Source organism: Apodemus sylvaticus, chromosome 20 (genome assembly GCF_947179515.1).
Source record: "Apodemus sylvaticus chromosome 20, mApoSyl1.1, whole genome shotgun sequence".
NCBI lineage: Eukaryota > Metazoa > Chordata > Mammalia > Rodentia > Muridae > Apodemus > Apodemus sylvaticus.
Window position 1 is genome coordinate 16,758,118 of NC_067491.1, and position 13,260 is coordinate 16,771,377.

Below are 13,260 nucleotides of genomic sequence, written 5' to 3' on the forward strand. Positions count from 1 at the left end.
TGCTTGAGTTGATTTTATAACCTGCCACTTTGCTGAAGTTGTTTATCAGTTGTAGGAGTTCTCTAGTGGAGTTTTTTTGGGTCACTTAGGTAGACTGCAAATAATGATAGTTTGACTTCTTCCTTTCCAATTTGTATCCCTTTGACCTCCTTATGTTGTCCAATTGCCCGAGCTAGTACCTCAAGTACAATATTGAAAAGATAAGGAGAAAGGGGGCAGCCCTGTCTAGTCCCTGATGTTAGTGGGATTGCTTCAAGTTTCTCTCTATTTAGTTTGATGCTGGCTACCAGTTTGCTGTATATTGCTTTTACTATGTTTAGGTATGGGCCTTGAATTCCTGTTCTTTCCAAGACTTTGAGCATGAAAGGATGCTGACTTTTGTCAAATGCTTTTTCAGCATCCAATGAAATGACCATGTGGTTTTTTTCTTTGAGTTTGTTTATGTAGTGGATTGCATTGATGGATTTCTGTATATTGAACCAACCCTGCATCCCTGGGATAAAGCCTACTTGATCATGGTGGATGATCGTTTTGATGTGTTCTTGGATTCGGTTGGCAAGAATTTTATTGAGTATTTTTGCATCGATATTCATAAGGGAAATTGGTCTGAAGTTCTCTTTCTCTATGGCCACTTGATCCTCGATAAAGGGGCTGAAAACATCCAATGGAAAAAAAGATAGCCTTTTCAACAAATGGTGCTGGTTCAACTGGAGGTCAGCATGCATAAGAATGCGAATTGATCCATCCTTGTCTCCTTGTACTAAGCTCAAATCCAGATGGATCAAGGACCTCCACATAAAGCCAGACACTCTGAAGCTAATAGAAAAGAAACTGGGGAAGACCCTTGAGGACATCGGTACAGGGAGAAAGTTTCTGAACAGAACACCAATAGCATATGCTCTAAGAGCAAGAATTGACAAATGGGACCTCATAAAATTACAGTTTCTGTAAGGCAAAGGACACCATCAAGAGGACAAATCGGCAACCAACAAATTGGAAAAAGATCTTCACCAATCCTACATCAGATAGAGGGCTAATATCCAATATATATAAAGAACTCAAGAAGTTAGACTCCAGAAAACCAAACAACCCTATTAAAAAATGGGCTACAGAGTTAAACAAAGAATTCTCACCTGAAGAACTTCGGATGGCGGAGAAGCATCTTAAAAAATGCTCAACTTCATTAGTCATTAGGGAAATGCAAATCAAAACAACCCCGAGATTTCACCTTACACCAGTCAGAATGGCTAAGATCAATGAATTCATGAAATTCTTAGGCAAATGGATGGAGCTAGAGAACATCATACTAAGTGAGGTAACCCAGACTCAAAAGGTGAATCATGGTATGCACTCACTAATAAGTGGTTATTAACCTAGAAAACTGGAATACCCAAAACATAATCCACACATCAAATGAGATACAAGAAGAAAGCAGGAGTGGTCCCTGGTTCTGGAAAGACTCAGTGAAACAGTATTTGGCAAAACCAGAACGGGGAACTGGGAAGGGGTGGGAGGGAGGACAGGGGAAGAGAAGGGGGCTTACGGGACTTTCGGGGAGTGGGGGGGGGGCTAGAAAAGGGGAAATCATTTGAAATGTAAATAAATTATATCAAATAAAAAAAAGAAAAAAAATCATAAGCACAAAAAAAAAAAAAAATTTCAGGAGACAGCAGGTGTTGGCGAGGATGTGGAGAAAGAGGAACACTCCTCCACTGCTGGTGGGGTTGCAAATTGGTACAACCACTCTGGAAATCAGTCTGGTGGTTCCTCAGAAAACTGGGCACCTCACTTCCAGAAGATCCTGCTATACCATTCCTGGGCATATACCCAGAAGATTCCCCAGCATGTAATAAGGATACATGCTCCACTATGTTCATAGCAGCCCTATTTATAATTGCCAGAAGCTGGAAAGAACCCAGGTATCCCTCAACAGAAGAGTGGATACAAAAAATGTGGTATATATAAACAATGGAGTACTATTCAGCCATTAGAAACAATGAATTCATGAAATTCTTAGGCAAATGGATGGAGCTGGAGAACATCATACTAAGTGAGGTAACCCAGACTCAAAAGATGAACCATTGTACGCCCTCACTAATAAGTGGATATTAACCTAGAAAACTGGAATACCCAAAACATAATCCACACATCAAATGAGGTGCAAGAAGAACGGAGGAGTGGCCCCTTGTTCTGGAAAGACTCAGTGAAACAGTATAGGGCAAAACAAGAACGGGGAAGTGGGAAGGGGTGGGTGGGAGGACAGGGGGAGAGAAGGGGGCTTATGGGACTTTTGGGGAGTGGGGGGCTAGAAAAGGGGAAATCATTTGAAATATAAATAAAAAATATATCGAATAAAAAAAATCTTCAGTGTTATCTGAAAATGTTTATAATTCCACCTTCAATCAACTTAGAATTATCTTTATGCCTATCATTTTATTATATAATTTCCATGATAATCTTTAATTTTAACATATTTTTCTATATATTTATACAATTTTATCAGAAATATTTTCCATGTAAATCTTCAAGTTTATCAGAAAATGTTTATAATTCCACTTTTAAACAACTTAGGAATACTTTTATGCCTACCATTATTATATCTATATAAAATTTTCCATGATAATCTTTAATTCTAACATGTTTTTCTAAATTTTTCTACAATTTTATCAGAAATATTTTCCACGTAAATCTTCAATTCTATCATAAAATGTTTCTATCCCATATTTCAATTAATTTAGCAATGTTTTACATCTCTACCACTTTACTCCTTAAATTTCCATGAAAATTCCATGATAATTTTTTTAGCTGTCAGGTTGCTGGGTTCTTTTTATCTGAAATATTATCATGTTTATCTGAATATTTTCCAAGTAAATCTTTAATTTTATCATATAGTGTATTTACTTCCCTTTACTTCCCTTTTCAATAAATAAAAAATAAAAAATAACATAAAATAAAAAATTGCATCTCTAATCTTCCAAAGACATGATCACGAAGTTTTGACCAAGAGCTGTCAGATCTCATTCAGACTTTGTGCTAGTGTTGGTGGAGGATGCAAAATAAAAAAAAAAGAAACAAAGAAAAAAAGAAAGAAAGAAAGAAAGAAAGAAAAGAAAAAAAGAAAAAAGAAAAAAGAAAAAGAAAAATGAGAAAGAGGTAATGCAGAAGCAAGAATAGGGCCGTTGTCATGATATCTGGATGCTTCAAGCTGGCATTAGTGCAAGGTATCTCTGGGGAACCCAGAGGAATGGGTATGGGGGATATTTGTCCCCATAGGGACATTCTTAGGAATGTTGGCTGCTTCCTTGTTGTCCCAGGTCTGTGGAGCCATCTGAGGATAGGTCAGACGAACAGTTCCAGTAAAAGCTGTCTGTGTCTGAGATGAGATTGGAACAGCTGAAGGATGCTTCTCTGAACCATTTAAATTCTCTGAGCAAAAGACTGTTTTAAAGTAATGTTTTTGTCATGTTTTGGAAGAAGTATTTAATATTTTTCTATCATTTTCTAGGCATAATGGTAGCTCAAATTGTCTAGAATATATATTTTATATAATAGGTTTTTGTACTGTGTATTTGTCTGTGTATATGTCTTTATGTGTGTATGAATGTGTGTATGTATGTGTGCCCATGAATGCGTGTGCATGAAAATGTTTACTTACAGCCCAAGCAGTAGAATTGAAGATGAGTCCTACCTAGAAGAGCCATATCAAAACATATATGTAGATCTCGGAGGATCTCCTTCGCTGTATTCCTCTACTTCCCTGCCCTGCAACTAACATGCTGAATTTTATTAATCATTTCCTTGGCCTGCTTTCTTGCCTTACTTTCCTAATACAAAGCCCTTACACATTTGTGCTTTTGCCTTTCTGGGAACATATATATATAGATTGGAAATCTAAGAATTTTTCTAACTTCTTGGAGTCAAGATAATTTCATGATTTGTGTATATATTGGCATACCTAGTTAAGAGTTATTGTTATCAAGCTACAAAATGTTCCATTGTATGACTATACTACTCATTCTAGATAGTTCAGCTGATCCTCATCTCACTCTTAAAGACATTACAGTACTCTATTCTGGTAAATTATCTCCTACATGAAGACAAATTTCTCTAGTACATACATCACAAGGCTTACTAGGCCAATCCACCCTTCCTGTTTTCAACTATCCTGTTTTCAACTGTGCCATATCTGAGCTGAAATACACTACTTAAACATTTTCTCCAACCTAAGAGTTGTAAAATAGCACTTGTGATCTTAATATCCATTTCCTAGATTTCTGATGATGTTGTGTTTGTGTAAAGTGTCAATTCATGATGGTGTGTTTGTGTAAAGTGTCAATTCATGTTCTCTCGGCCCTAGATTTTGGTGAGATGCCTAGCCCAGACTGAACTTGAACTCATGTTCCTCCTGCCTCTGCCTCTCAAACACTGGGAGTATAATTTAGCACATACATGCACACTGACCACACACACACACAAAACGGTGGCACTGTATGTGGGCAACATGCCAAGTGTGTACATATCAGTTTAATTGGGGTTTCTTATAGGATCTTAGGTAGGAGGAAATTTATAAGATCATAGATAATTCCTTACCACTGAGGAAAAGGACTCTCCTTCCCCTAATGCCTATGAACTCTCAGTAGACCATCAGGGCGGGCTGGGGCTTGTGATGGCTGCTCTTGGTTGTCAGCTTCACCTCATCCGGAATGAACTAAACCCAAGCAGCTGGGTACACATGTGAGGGATTCTTCTTAATGAAATCATTTGAGGCAGGAAGACCCAGCTTTAATGCAGATCTTCAGAGGTGGAAAGGCCACCCTTTAATCTGGGCCACACTTTCAGGTAACAACCTATAGAAAGGACATGGAAGAAGGAAACTCTTGCTCTGCCTGCTTGCCCTCACTCTCACTGGCAAGTCCGTTCCTTCACTGGCGTCAGAACCTCCTTCTTCAGGACTCCTATGTATACTGAAGACCAGCTCAGATGTCCAGCCTGGTGGACTGAACAATTGTAAGATTTTTGTACTTTCTGTTTGTAGACAGCTTCTATTATACTGGCTGGACCACAGCCTGTAAGCCTCTCTATATAGATAGCCTTGTCCTATCAGTTCTGTTCTTGAGAACCCTGACTAATTCAGGCCTCATGGGTCTCTCTCCATCAACTTGATTTTGATATTAAAGGGTCTCAGAGACACTGAACCCACATTTTTATTTCTATATTTAAAAGATTTATTTAACGTATATGAGTACAGTGTTACAAGTGTCAAACACTAGTCTATCACTACCCACCAGCTCCTCCTGAACCGAGTGCCCCTATTTCTGTCTGATTCAACGATCCTTCACAAAAGAGACAGATTTGAGGACTCCTGTCTGAAGCAGGAGAAAACTCTCAGTGATGCTAAGATTTGGGCCCACGAAGAAACACCAGTATTGCTCACCTGCATCTGGTAAGGTTTGCCCTGATCTCGGGCTTTCCATTCAGCTCCTTAGTGTTTAAGACTCTACACAGTCAACCAAAGATGGCCGCCAGTACAGGAGAGACGCCACTGAAGAAATAACCAAACTGAAGTGAGGGATTAAGATAACAACAGAACTTGAAACACGGGTCACTCACAATGACTGCCTTGGAGAGATCAGAGAAGGAAGAGCACTGGAATGAGCAGGAAACCAAATAAACCTTGGTGTTTATAAAACCGCATTTCCATCTGAGAGATTCTGTGCACTCACTCCTGAGCAGGAAGGCCAGAGCAGTGACAAGAAGTCTTTCTTGGGCGGTGTGCAGCTGCTGGGGAAGCTGGGTAGGCACCATCCTACCTGTCAGTCAACACGCCACAGAGGAGCTCACTGCCTCTGAATGAAAACCTCCACTGGACAACAACCATCATGTGAGTATTTCAGACATGACCATGGCAGAATGAAATTAGTTGGAGGTCCCTCCTAATTTTGTAAAAGTTTAAAAACCTTTGTTAGTGTATACATGTGTATAACAATGTGGACTTTCTATGCGCGACCCAGCTCTGAATAAAGACAGAGACTTGTATTTATTAATCATAGCTTTAGGCATTTACTAATTATGGATAACATTAGGTCTTAATTTACTGTTCTTCACAACTAGCTCTTACAACTTATATATATTCATTCTTGGATAGCAAATCATACGCAATGTGATGCTTGTTCTCATATTGATGGTAATATTAGGATATGGAACTACAAATTGTATGCAGAATCCCAGATACATTATAATATATATACATATATATTTTATACATGTATTCATATACATATATATTTTATACATGTATTCATATACATATATATTTTGTATATGTATATATACATATATACATATACATCATATACATTTTCATCTACACACACACACATATATATGTATATATATATATATATAATATATATATATATATATTCCCAGGACTAAGTTTACTTCATTAGTGTAGCAGAGTAAGAAATTAACAGCTGATAATAAATATTAAATGGGTACTCTGGAGAAGGTTATGACTCATGTGTTGGACTGAACAGGCAGAGCGTAGGGGTTTCCACACATAGGATAGAATAGGAATTTCTCACAGAGCCAACGTTTGTTCTGGCATTCTTTTATTCCATATCTCTGGATTATGGTTAACAGTGAGTAAGTGGCTCAAAGGGGGAAACTACAAAGTAATAAATATATCATAAATAAATGTAAAATGGGTAACAGACACAGCTCTGAGTGCTCCCAAAATGAGGAAGGAAGTCACAATCTAAGAACCAGCAAAGCTGTGAGAAGAAGCAGCATGGTGGACACAAGGCTGGGCTGGCATAGACTCTGACCATACAGAGTGGTTCACTGTCTCAGTGCCACTTAGGGATGGGGGGAGGGAGATTGGCCAGATTTCTACTGAATTTTACCCAGAGATTCAGCTGGTTATGTGTAGGTGAGAGTGAAGACCCAGTGAAGACTGCCAAGCTGATTTTTCACCAATACATAAAAATTTTCCCCAAGACACACCAGTTCAAAGTAAAGAAAAGACAACCTGTGCATTGAAAATCATTTAATGCTATTTGTATTTTTTCACTATGAGATTAGATTTGTGCCTGTGGTTATTTGCTGATACAAGCTCAAGTGTCTCAGAGTTAGTTAGTATGCAGGAAGCTACTTAAGAAAGAACAGGATGACCACTGCTCACTAGTCCCTACTGAATACTTCCCAAGACTGGGAACATTCTCTCAAGGGTTAAACAGACTGACACATGAGCTGAGAATTTATTTTTTAAGCAGAATAAATTGTCCAGCTCTTTGAAGATACTGTTTAGAAAGTTCATATATCTCATGATAAGTTTCTGAGTTTTGATGATAAGTCTGAGTTGGGGCAGTCTCAGTTCTCAACCACTGAGAGTCCTCTGCCCTCAAAAATCATCCTGACTCACCACAGAGGCTGTTCTAACTGTGTGCTGAGCCTGCACAAAATCCTGGGCTCAAACAAGAGCCATTTTCAAAAATTGACTCTTCTCCCTTAAATAGTTGCTGTATATTTATGCAGCACAGTGCTGATTAGGAGAATTCCAATGAAATCAATATGAATAACTTCCTGGGTGAAGAATTGATGTAAAGATGTGGGGGGGGCAGTCGTTGTGCTAGAAGACTGTCAGCAGTGTCCAGTGCAATAGCTGATTGACACAGGAGGCTTCACACACCACAGCGGACCCCCATAAGTCAGCTTAAGCCCCTTAGGAAGAAGTCTCCATTTTGTCCTGTTTCTGCTGAAGTCCTGTTAGTTTGATGGAAAAATGAAGTCTGACCTTTCCCATAGCTAGCTACTCCTATATTGAGAGACAGAATGAGCTGTAATAGAAGCAGGCAGTGGTGAGACTCCACATTTCCGAATATACTGGGACTGATCTCAGTTTTGACAGTGTGTTTGACATATCACCCTGTGCAGGAAAGAGACATGTGGATAAATGATTAAAATCTGTTTCCCCTGTCACACATACCCACAAACCTTGAGTGTGTATGAGAGAATATATTATGAACGTGACACAAAAGGTGACTGGATTCTGGGCCAAGAGCTAGTGTGACAAACAGGCTATACCTGCACCCAGAGCTGCTACTGACTCTGGACCTAAGTCTACATGGTGGTTTGATGATGCTCAACAGAGCACAGGATGCTCAAGATTGATGTTTCATCCCATGTCCTGTACAGTCCACTGATTCTACAACTAGTCTGCAGTCCTAAAAATAAACTAGTTATATGGGGCACTCTCGCAAACTGGAAAAACTCACTAAAAATGATGTAGGAAAAGCCCCCAGCAGTATCCACAGTTCTCAGAATGATACTTGGGCATTAGACAGACTACTTATATCAACAAAGTCAGCCATTCCCCTTCCAGTGTTCTAACATACCATTCTCAAATGCCTTGGGGATCCCTCACAACCCTCTGCGCACATTTTATAGCTTGAGTGATGTCATCCTGTAGCAGAGCGAAAGACAGGGGGTAAGGAATAACTAGGGCCATTACAGAGAACCACTTCAGGTTAGATCCAGCCAGGTTTCAATGTGGCAGTGAGCTTAGAGTTCAAGGATTTATTTCCCAAGTGTATTTGTAAGGGTATATTTTTCTCAATGTGTAGGGTTCAACCTCCCCTCTAGCCCACCACCCAACAGAGAGAGTAGAAAAGAAAAGTTACTAGGACATGAGCATGTGTGCTGTCAGTGAAGAGAAGGCTCAGGCACTGAGAGCACTGGCTGTTCTAGAGATCCTGAGTTCAATCCCCAACCACCAAATGGTGGCATATAACCATGTATAATGTATCTAATATCCTGTTTGGAATATACACATACATGTAGATAGAACACTCATATACATAAAATAAAATTTAAAAAATCTGCTTCATTTTATAAAGAACACATGGAGACAGCCTATGTAAATAAAGACATAATCCAAGATCAAAAAAAAAAAAAAGAAGGTCAAAATAGATGATACCAACACACCCTTAATTCCAGTCTGAGACAAGTCAGCAGATTTCTGTGAATTTGAAAATGTCAATTCTAGAAAAAGCATTCCAGGATAAGCATGGCAATATAGTCAAATTGTGTCTGTGGAGAGCCTTTTGGGGAGACAGCTTGGCAGGAATCTGACATTGGCCAAGGACAAGGAAATGTGCTTCAGGTAGAAAGCTGACATTAGGCCTTGACAAGGAAGTAAGATCAGGATAGAGTGAAATTTTAGGCTATAATAAGGAAGTAGGTTCAGGCAGGATTATAGGGGGGTTTTAAGATTTATTTATTTATTTATTTATTTATTTATTTATTTTATGTAAGTACACTGTAGCTTTATTCAGACACACCAGAAGAGGGTATCAGATCCCATTATATATGGCTTTGAGCCACAATATGGTTGCTGGAATTGAACTCAGGACCTCCTGAAGAGCTGTCAGTGTTCTTAACCACTGAGCCATTTCTCCTGCCCCCTCAGGCTGGAATCTTAATCTTAGGGTGGAACAAAAGAAGTAGGCTTCAGGCAAGAATCTGATTTTGGGCTTGGACCATGAATTGGCTCAGATATTTTGGTCATTCTGACAAACCCATGGAAACAACTGACAGGGGAGAAATCACAGGACTTTGCTTATTGCCTTGCTTGTTCCTCATTGTACTGCTCGCCCTTAATACTTGTATGCAATTAAAATGGTATAAACGCAGCTTGGGAATAAATAAACCCAGCCAGAATCATAAAATACTTGGCCCAATTGGGGGACGGGGGGAGGTGACGATAATAAATACTCCAGGGAAATTCTCAATCCTGAGAAAACTGCTTCTGCTTCCTCCGCAGATTTATCAAGAAAAAAGCACAAAGATTCCCCTGTCAGCAACAATGAAGATCCTCCAAAAGATTGATGGGTGATTCAATGATCCACTCCAAGAAGACTTAGAAAAGAGAAGGAGAGAGTTTCCAAGACACTGTGAACTGGCCCTCACAGCTTCCTGCCCTACATCCTTCCCCTCCTTGGTCCCTTCCTCCTTCTCTTTCTCCCTCTCATGGTGGAGCTGCGTTTACTTATTAGATCAAACAATTCATCCAACAGTGTTTAGATGTGATAAGGCTTCATCAGGTCAAGGTCCATTATCAAAGGCTCAGGTCCTGAGAACCAAGATCAACATACAAAATACCCTCAGAGAATGAGCAACCACACACACACACACACACACACACACACACACACACACAGCTCTCCATTGACTGACTGATGACAGATAAGATTTCAGATGTCTGAGACAATCTAAGACAGGTCATGAAGCAGACTCCCAAACAAGTGTGATACATGATATCCAGAGACAGGAAAGATCCCCAGGCAGGGGACAACCTAAGACAGGAGCCATGTGAGCTTCACATAAAAAGAAAAAAAGAGGAAGATGTTGGGCCTTATTCAGCTGAATGCTGAGGCCTAGTGAGGAAGCCTGAGGCTTTGCTCTAGTTTAGACACCTGTCTCAGTCACTTCTGTACAGGAGTGACTCAGCACGACCTGCTTGAGCCTGCCTTTGCATAGCTACTGCTGACACAGAATAACTTTGTTGGTTCTGTCAGTCACCCCAGACCCTCTGTCACCCTTCCCCACCCCCTACATCATCTCATCTCAGAAAAAAGAAAACACCTTCTCTCTCAGTCCCACATATACAAAAAATTGAAAATTTAAACAAGTTCCTGCTTTGACAGACTCCCAGCTTGGGGTGGTTATTCTCTGGAGGCCGGCTATGCGAGCTGTGAGACTCACCATCCTGTTCAGCTGCAAGGAGACCCTGGTGGACCAGGTTCTCTCCTCTCACCTGGACCTGCCTGCAGAGAGCTGACAATCCTGGATTGCCTGGACAAGACCCCTTAAGGCAATGCCACAGGAGATTTGTATCCCAGGCCATTATAGACTTTACATAGGAACAATTGGCCATATATTCTCATTCTTTACATCATCAACATAATAATACCTTGAGACAATAATTTGGTATTTTTACAGAATGTACATATCAAATTGTAAAGATGTGCTCTCAATGTCCTCAATTTCTCCATGTACCACATAATGGTGTTGATTCTTGATGACCTGTACCTGATAAATTATGGCAAATGGATGTTACTCATATTTCTGATATTGGAAAATTAAAATTTGCACTATGATTATTGATACCTTTTCAAGCTTCCTAGTTTTAACTGCTTTAAGCAGAAAAGCAACTAAAAATGTAATTAGCCATTGTCTACATTGTTTTTCTATACTGTGTGTTCCTAATCAGATTAAAACTGATAATGGAACTGCATTCGAATTTTTGAGACTTCCTGTCAACAATTTAATATTACCAATATTTCTGGGATTCCTTATAATTTCAAGGACAAGGTATTGAGAAGCAAGGAGTGTGGAACTTTAAAACGATTACCTTCTTATAATAAAAAAGGGGAGTGTATACACCACAAAATTATTTAAATCATGTTCTTTTTTATTTTAAGATTTTTACAAAATTTGGATGCCAAGGAACTCTCTGCTGAATGTGAATGGTACCCTACAACTAGGCATACTTATTTTTTTAGGTGAAATGGAATGGCATGAACATACTGGCATGGCATGATCCTGTTTAGGAAGAGGGCATGTTGGTGTTTTATCCTTAGGATGCTGAAGGAGCGTCATGGTTGCTAGAGCGATTGGTGAGACATGCTGATCTGGGAAAAAGAACAATGTTGACCTGTGAGCTTGCTGAGCGTCCTGACCATGGTGACTGGGAAGCCATATTGGACATATATTCCTGACCCAACTTTTCTTGTCTATATTCCAGTTTGGACAAGCTGTCTTGCCTCAAGCTTTTAGACCTTGTAGGACAGAGAACATGGAGACTGGAAACTGACTTAGAAAAATTAATCAAGTAGAGAAGTTATTATAATGACTCTTCTCTATTCTTTAATGTGACCAGTTATTCTGAGTCAGTCATGGACTGGTATAGAAATCAATCTAATGTTGGAAATGACAGTCTTCATTTGAAGAGTGGCTCTGGACATTTTCAGAGACATATTTGAAAATTGACCACTGCCTTGTATGAAATCACATTTGCAGTGGATAATAGTGGGACAGGATCTGGACTTCAAACAAATGTTAGTGCATGTGTTAAAGATCCCAAACTTTTATGGTCATGCTAAAATTACTTTTGTTTCTTCTATAGAAATTAATGTACGTTATATCGATTGTACACTTTCTTTTTTTTCATTTTTTTATTATCTTCTTCATTTACATTGCCAATGGTAAAACCTTTCCCAATTTTCCCCCTCCCAAAAGCCCCCCCTCCCCAACCATTCCCTACCCCTCCTCCCATGCCCTGCCTCCATGTATATGCCCCTTTACCTGACACAGTCCCACCTCCCCCCAACTTCCTTCCCCCATCTGTTTCCCTTTGTTGTGACCTCTATTGAGCCTTTACCTGACCAAAGACCACTCCTCCCACTAATGCCCAACAAGGCATTCCTCTGCCACATTTTTGGCTGGAACCATGTATACCCCTTGGCTGATGGTTCGGTCTCTTGGAGTCTTGGGGTGTCTGGGTGTCCGAAGCCATTGTTCTTCCCATGGGGCTGTAAACCCCTTCAGCTCCTCTGGACCAACCTCCAGATCCTCCATTGGGGACCCCAAGCCCAGTACAATAGTTGGTTGCTAGTTTCTGCCTCTGAATTGGTAAGGCTCTGGCAGGGCCCCTCTAGAGACAGCCATGGCATGCTCCTTTTGGTACATGCTTCTCGTCATAGTGTCGGGGTTTGGGGTTTGCTGAGTATTTATAGGATGAATCCCCAGGTAGGGCACTCACTGGGTGGCCTTTACTTCAGACTCTGCTCCACATAACCTCCCTTGTTACTCCTCTGAGCATTTTGTTCCCTTTCTCAGAGGAACCATAGCCTCCTCACTTAAGTCCTCTTTCTTCTTGAGCTTCCTGTGCTGGGTGAATTGTAACTTGTTTATTTTGAGCTTTTGGACTAGCATCTGCTTATTAGTGATTGCATTCCATGTGTATTCTTTTGTGACTGGGTTACCTTGCTCAGGATGACACTTTCTAGTTCCATCCATTTGCCTAAGAAATTCATGAATTCATTGTTTTTAATAGCTGAATAGTACTCCATTGTGTATATATACCACCGTTTCTGTATTCATTCCTTTGTTGAGGGACATCTGGGTTCTTTCCAGCTTCTGGCTGTTATAAATAAGGCTACTATGAACATAGTGGAGCATGTGTCCTTATTACATGTA

The 13,260-nt window shown here is 39.9% G+C and overlaps 1 protein-coding gene across 1 annotated transcript in view; it reads right to left on the minus strand.

Annotated features, from left to right (window-relative positions):
• Positions 1-7,896: 7,896 nt before the first annotated feature.
• Positions 7,897-13,260, minus strand: part of LOC127671044 (lysozyme C-1-like) — a 70,587-nt gene continuing 65,223 nt past the window's right edge. Inside the window, exon 4 of the mRNA XM_052165714.1 lies at positions 7,897-7,927. Coding sequence (XP_052021674.1) covers positions 7,897-7,927 — 31 coding nt within the window. The remainder of the gene's footprint in view (positions 7,928-13,260) is intronic.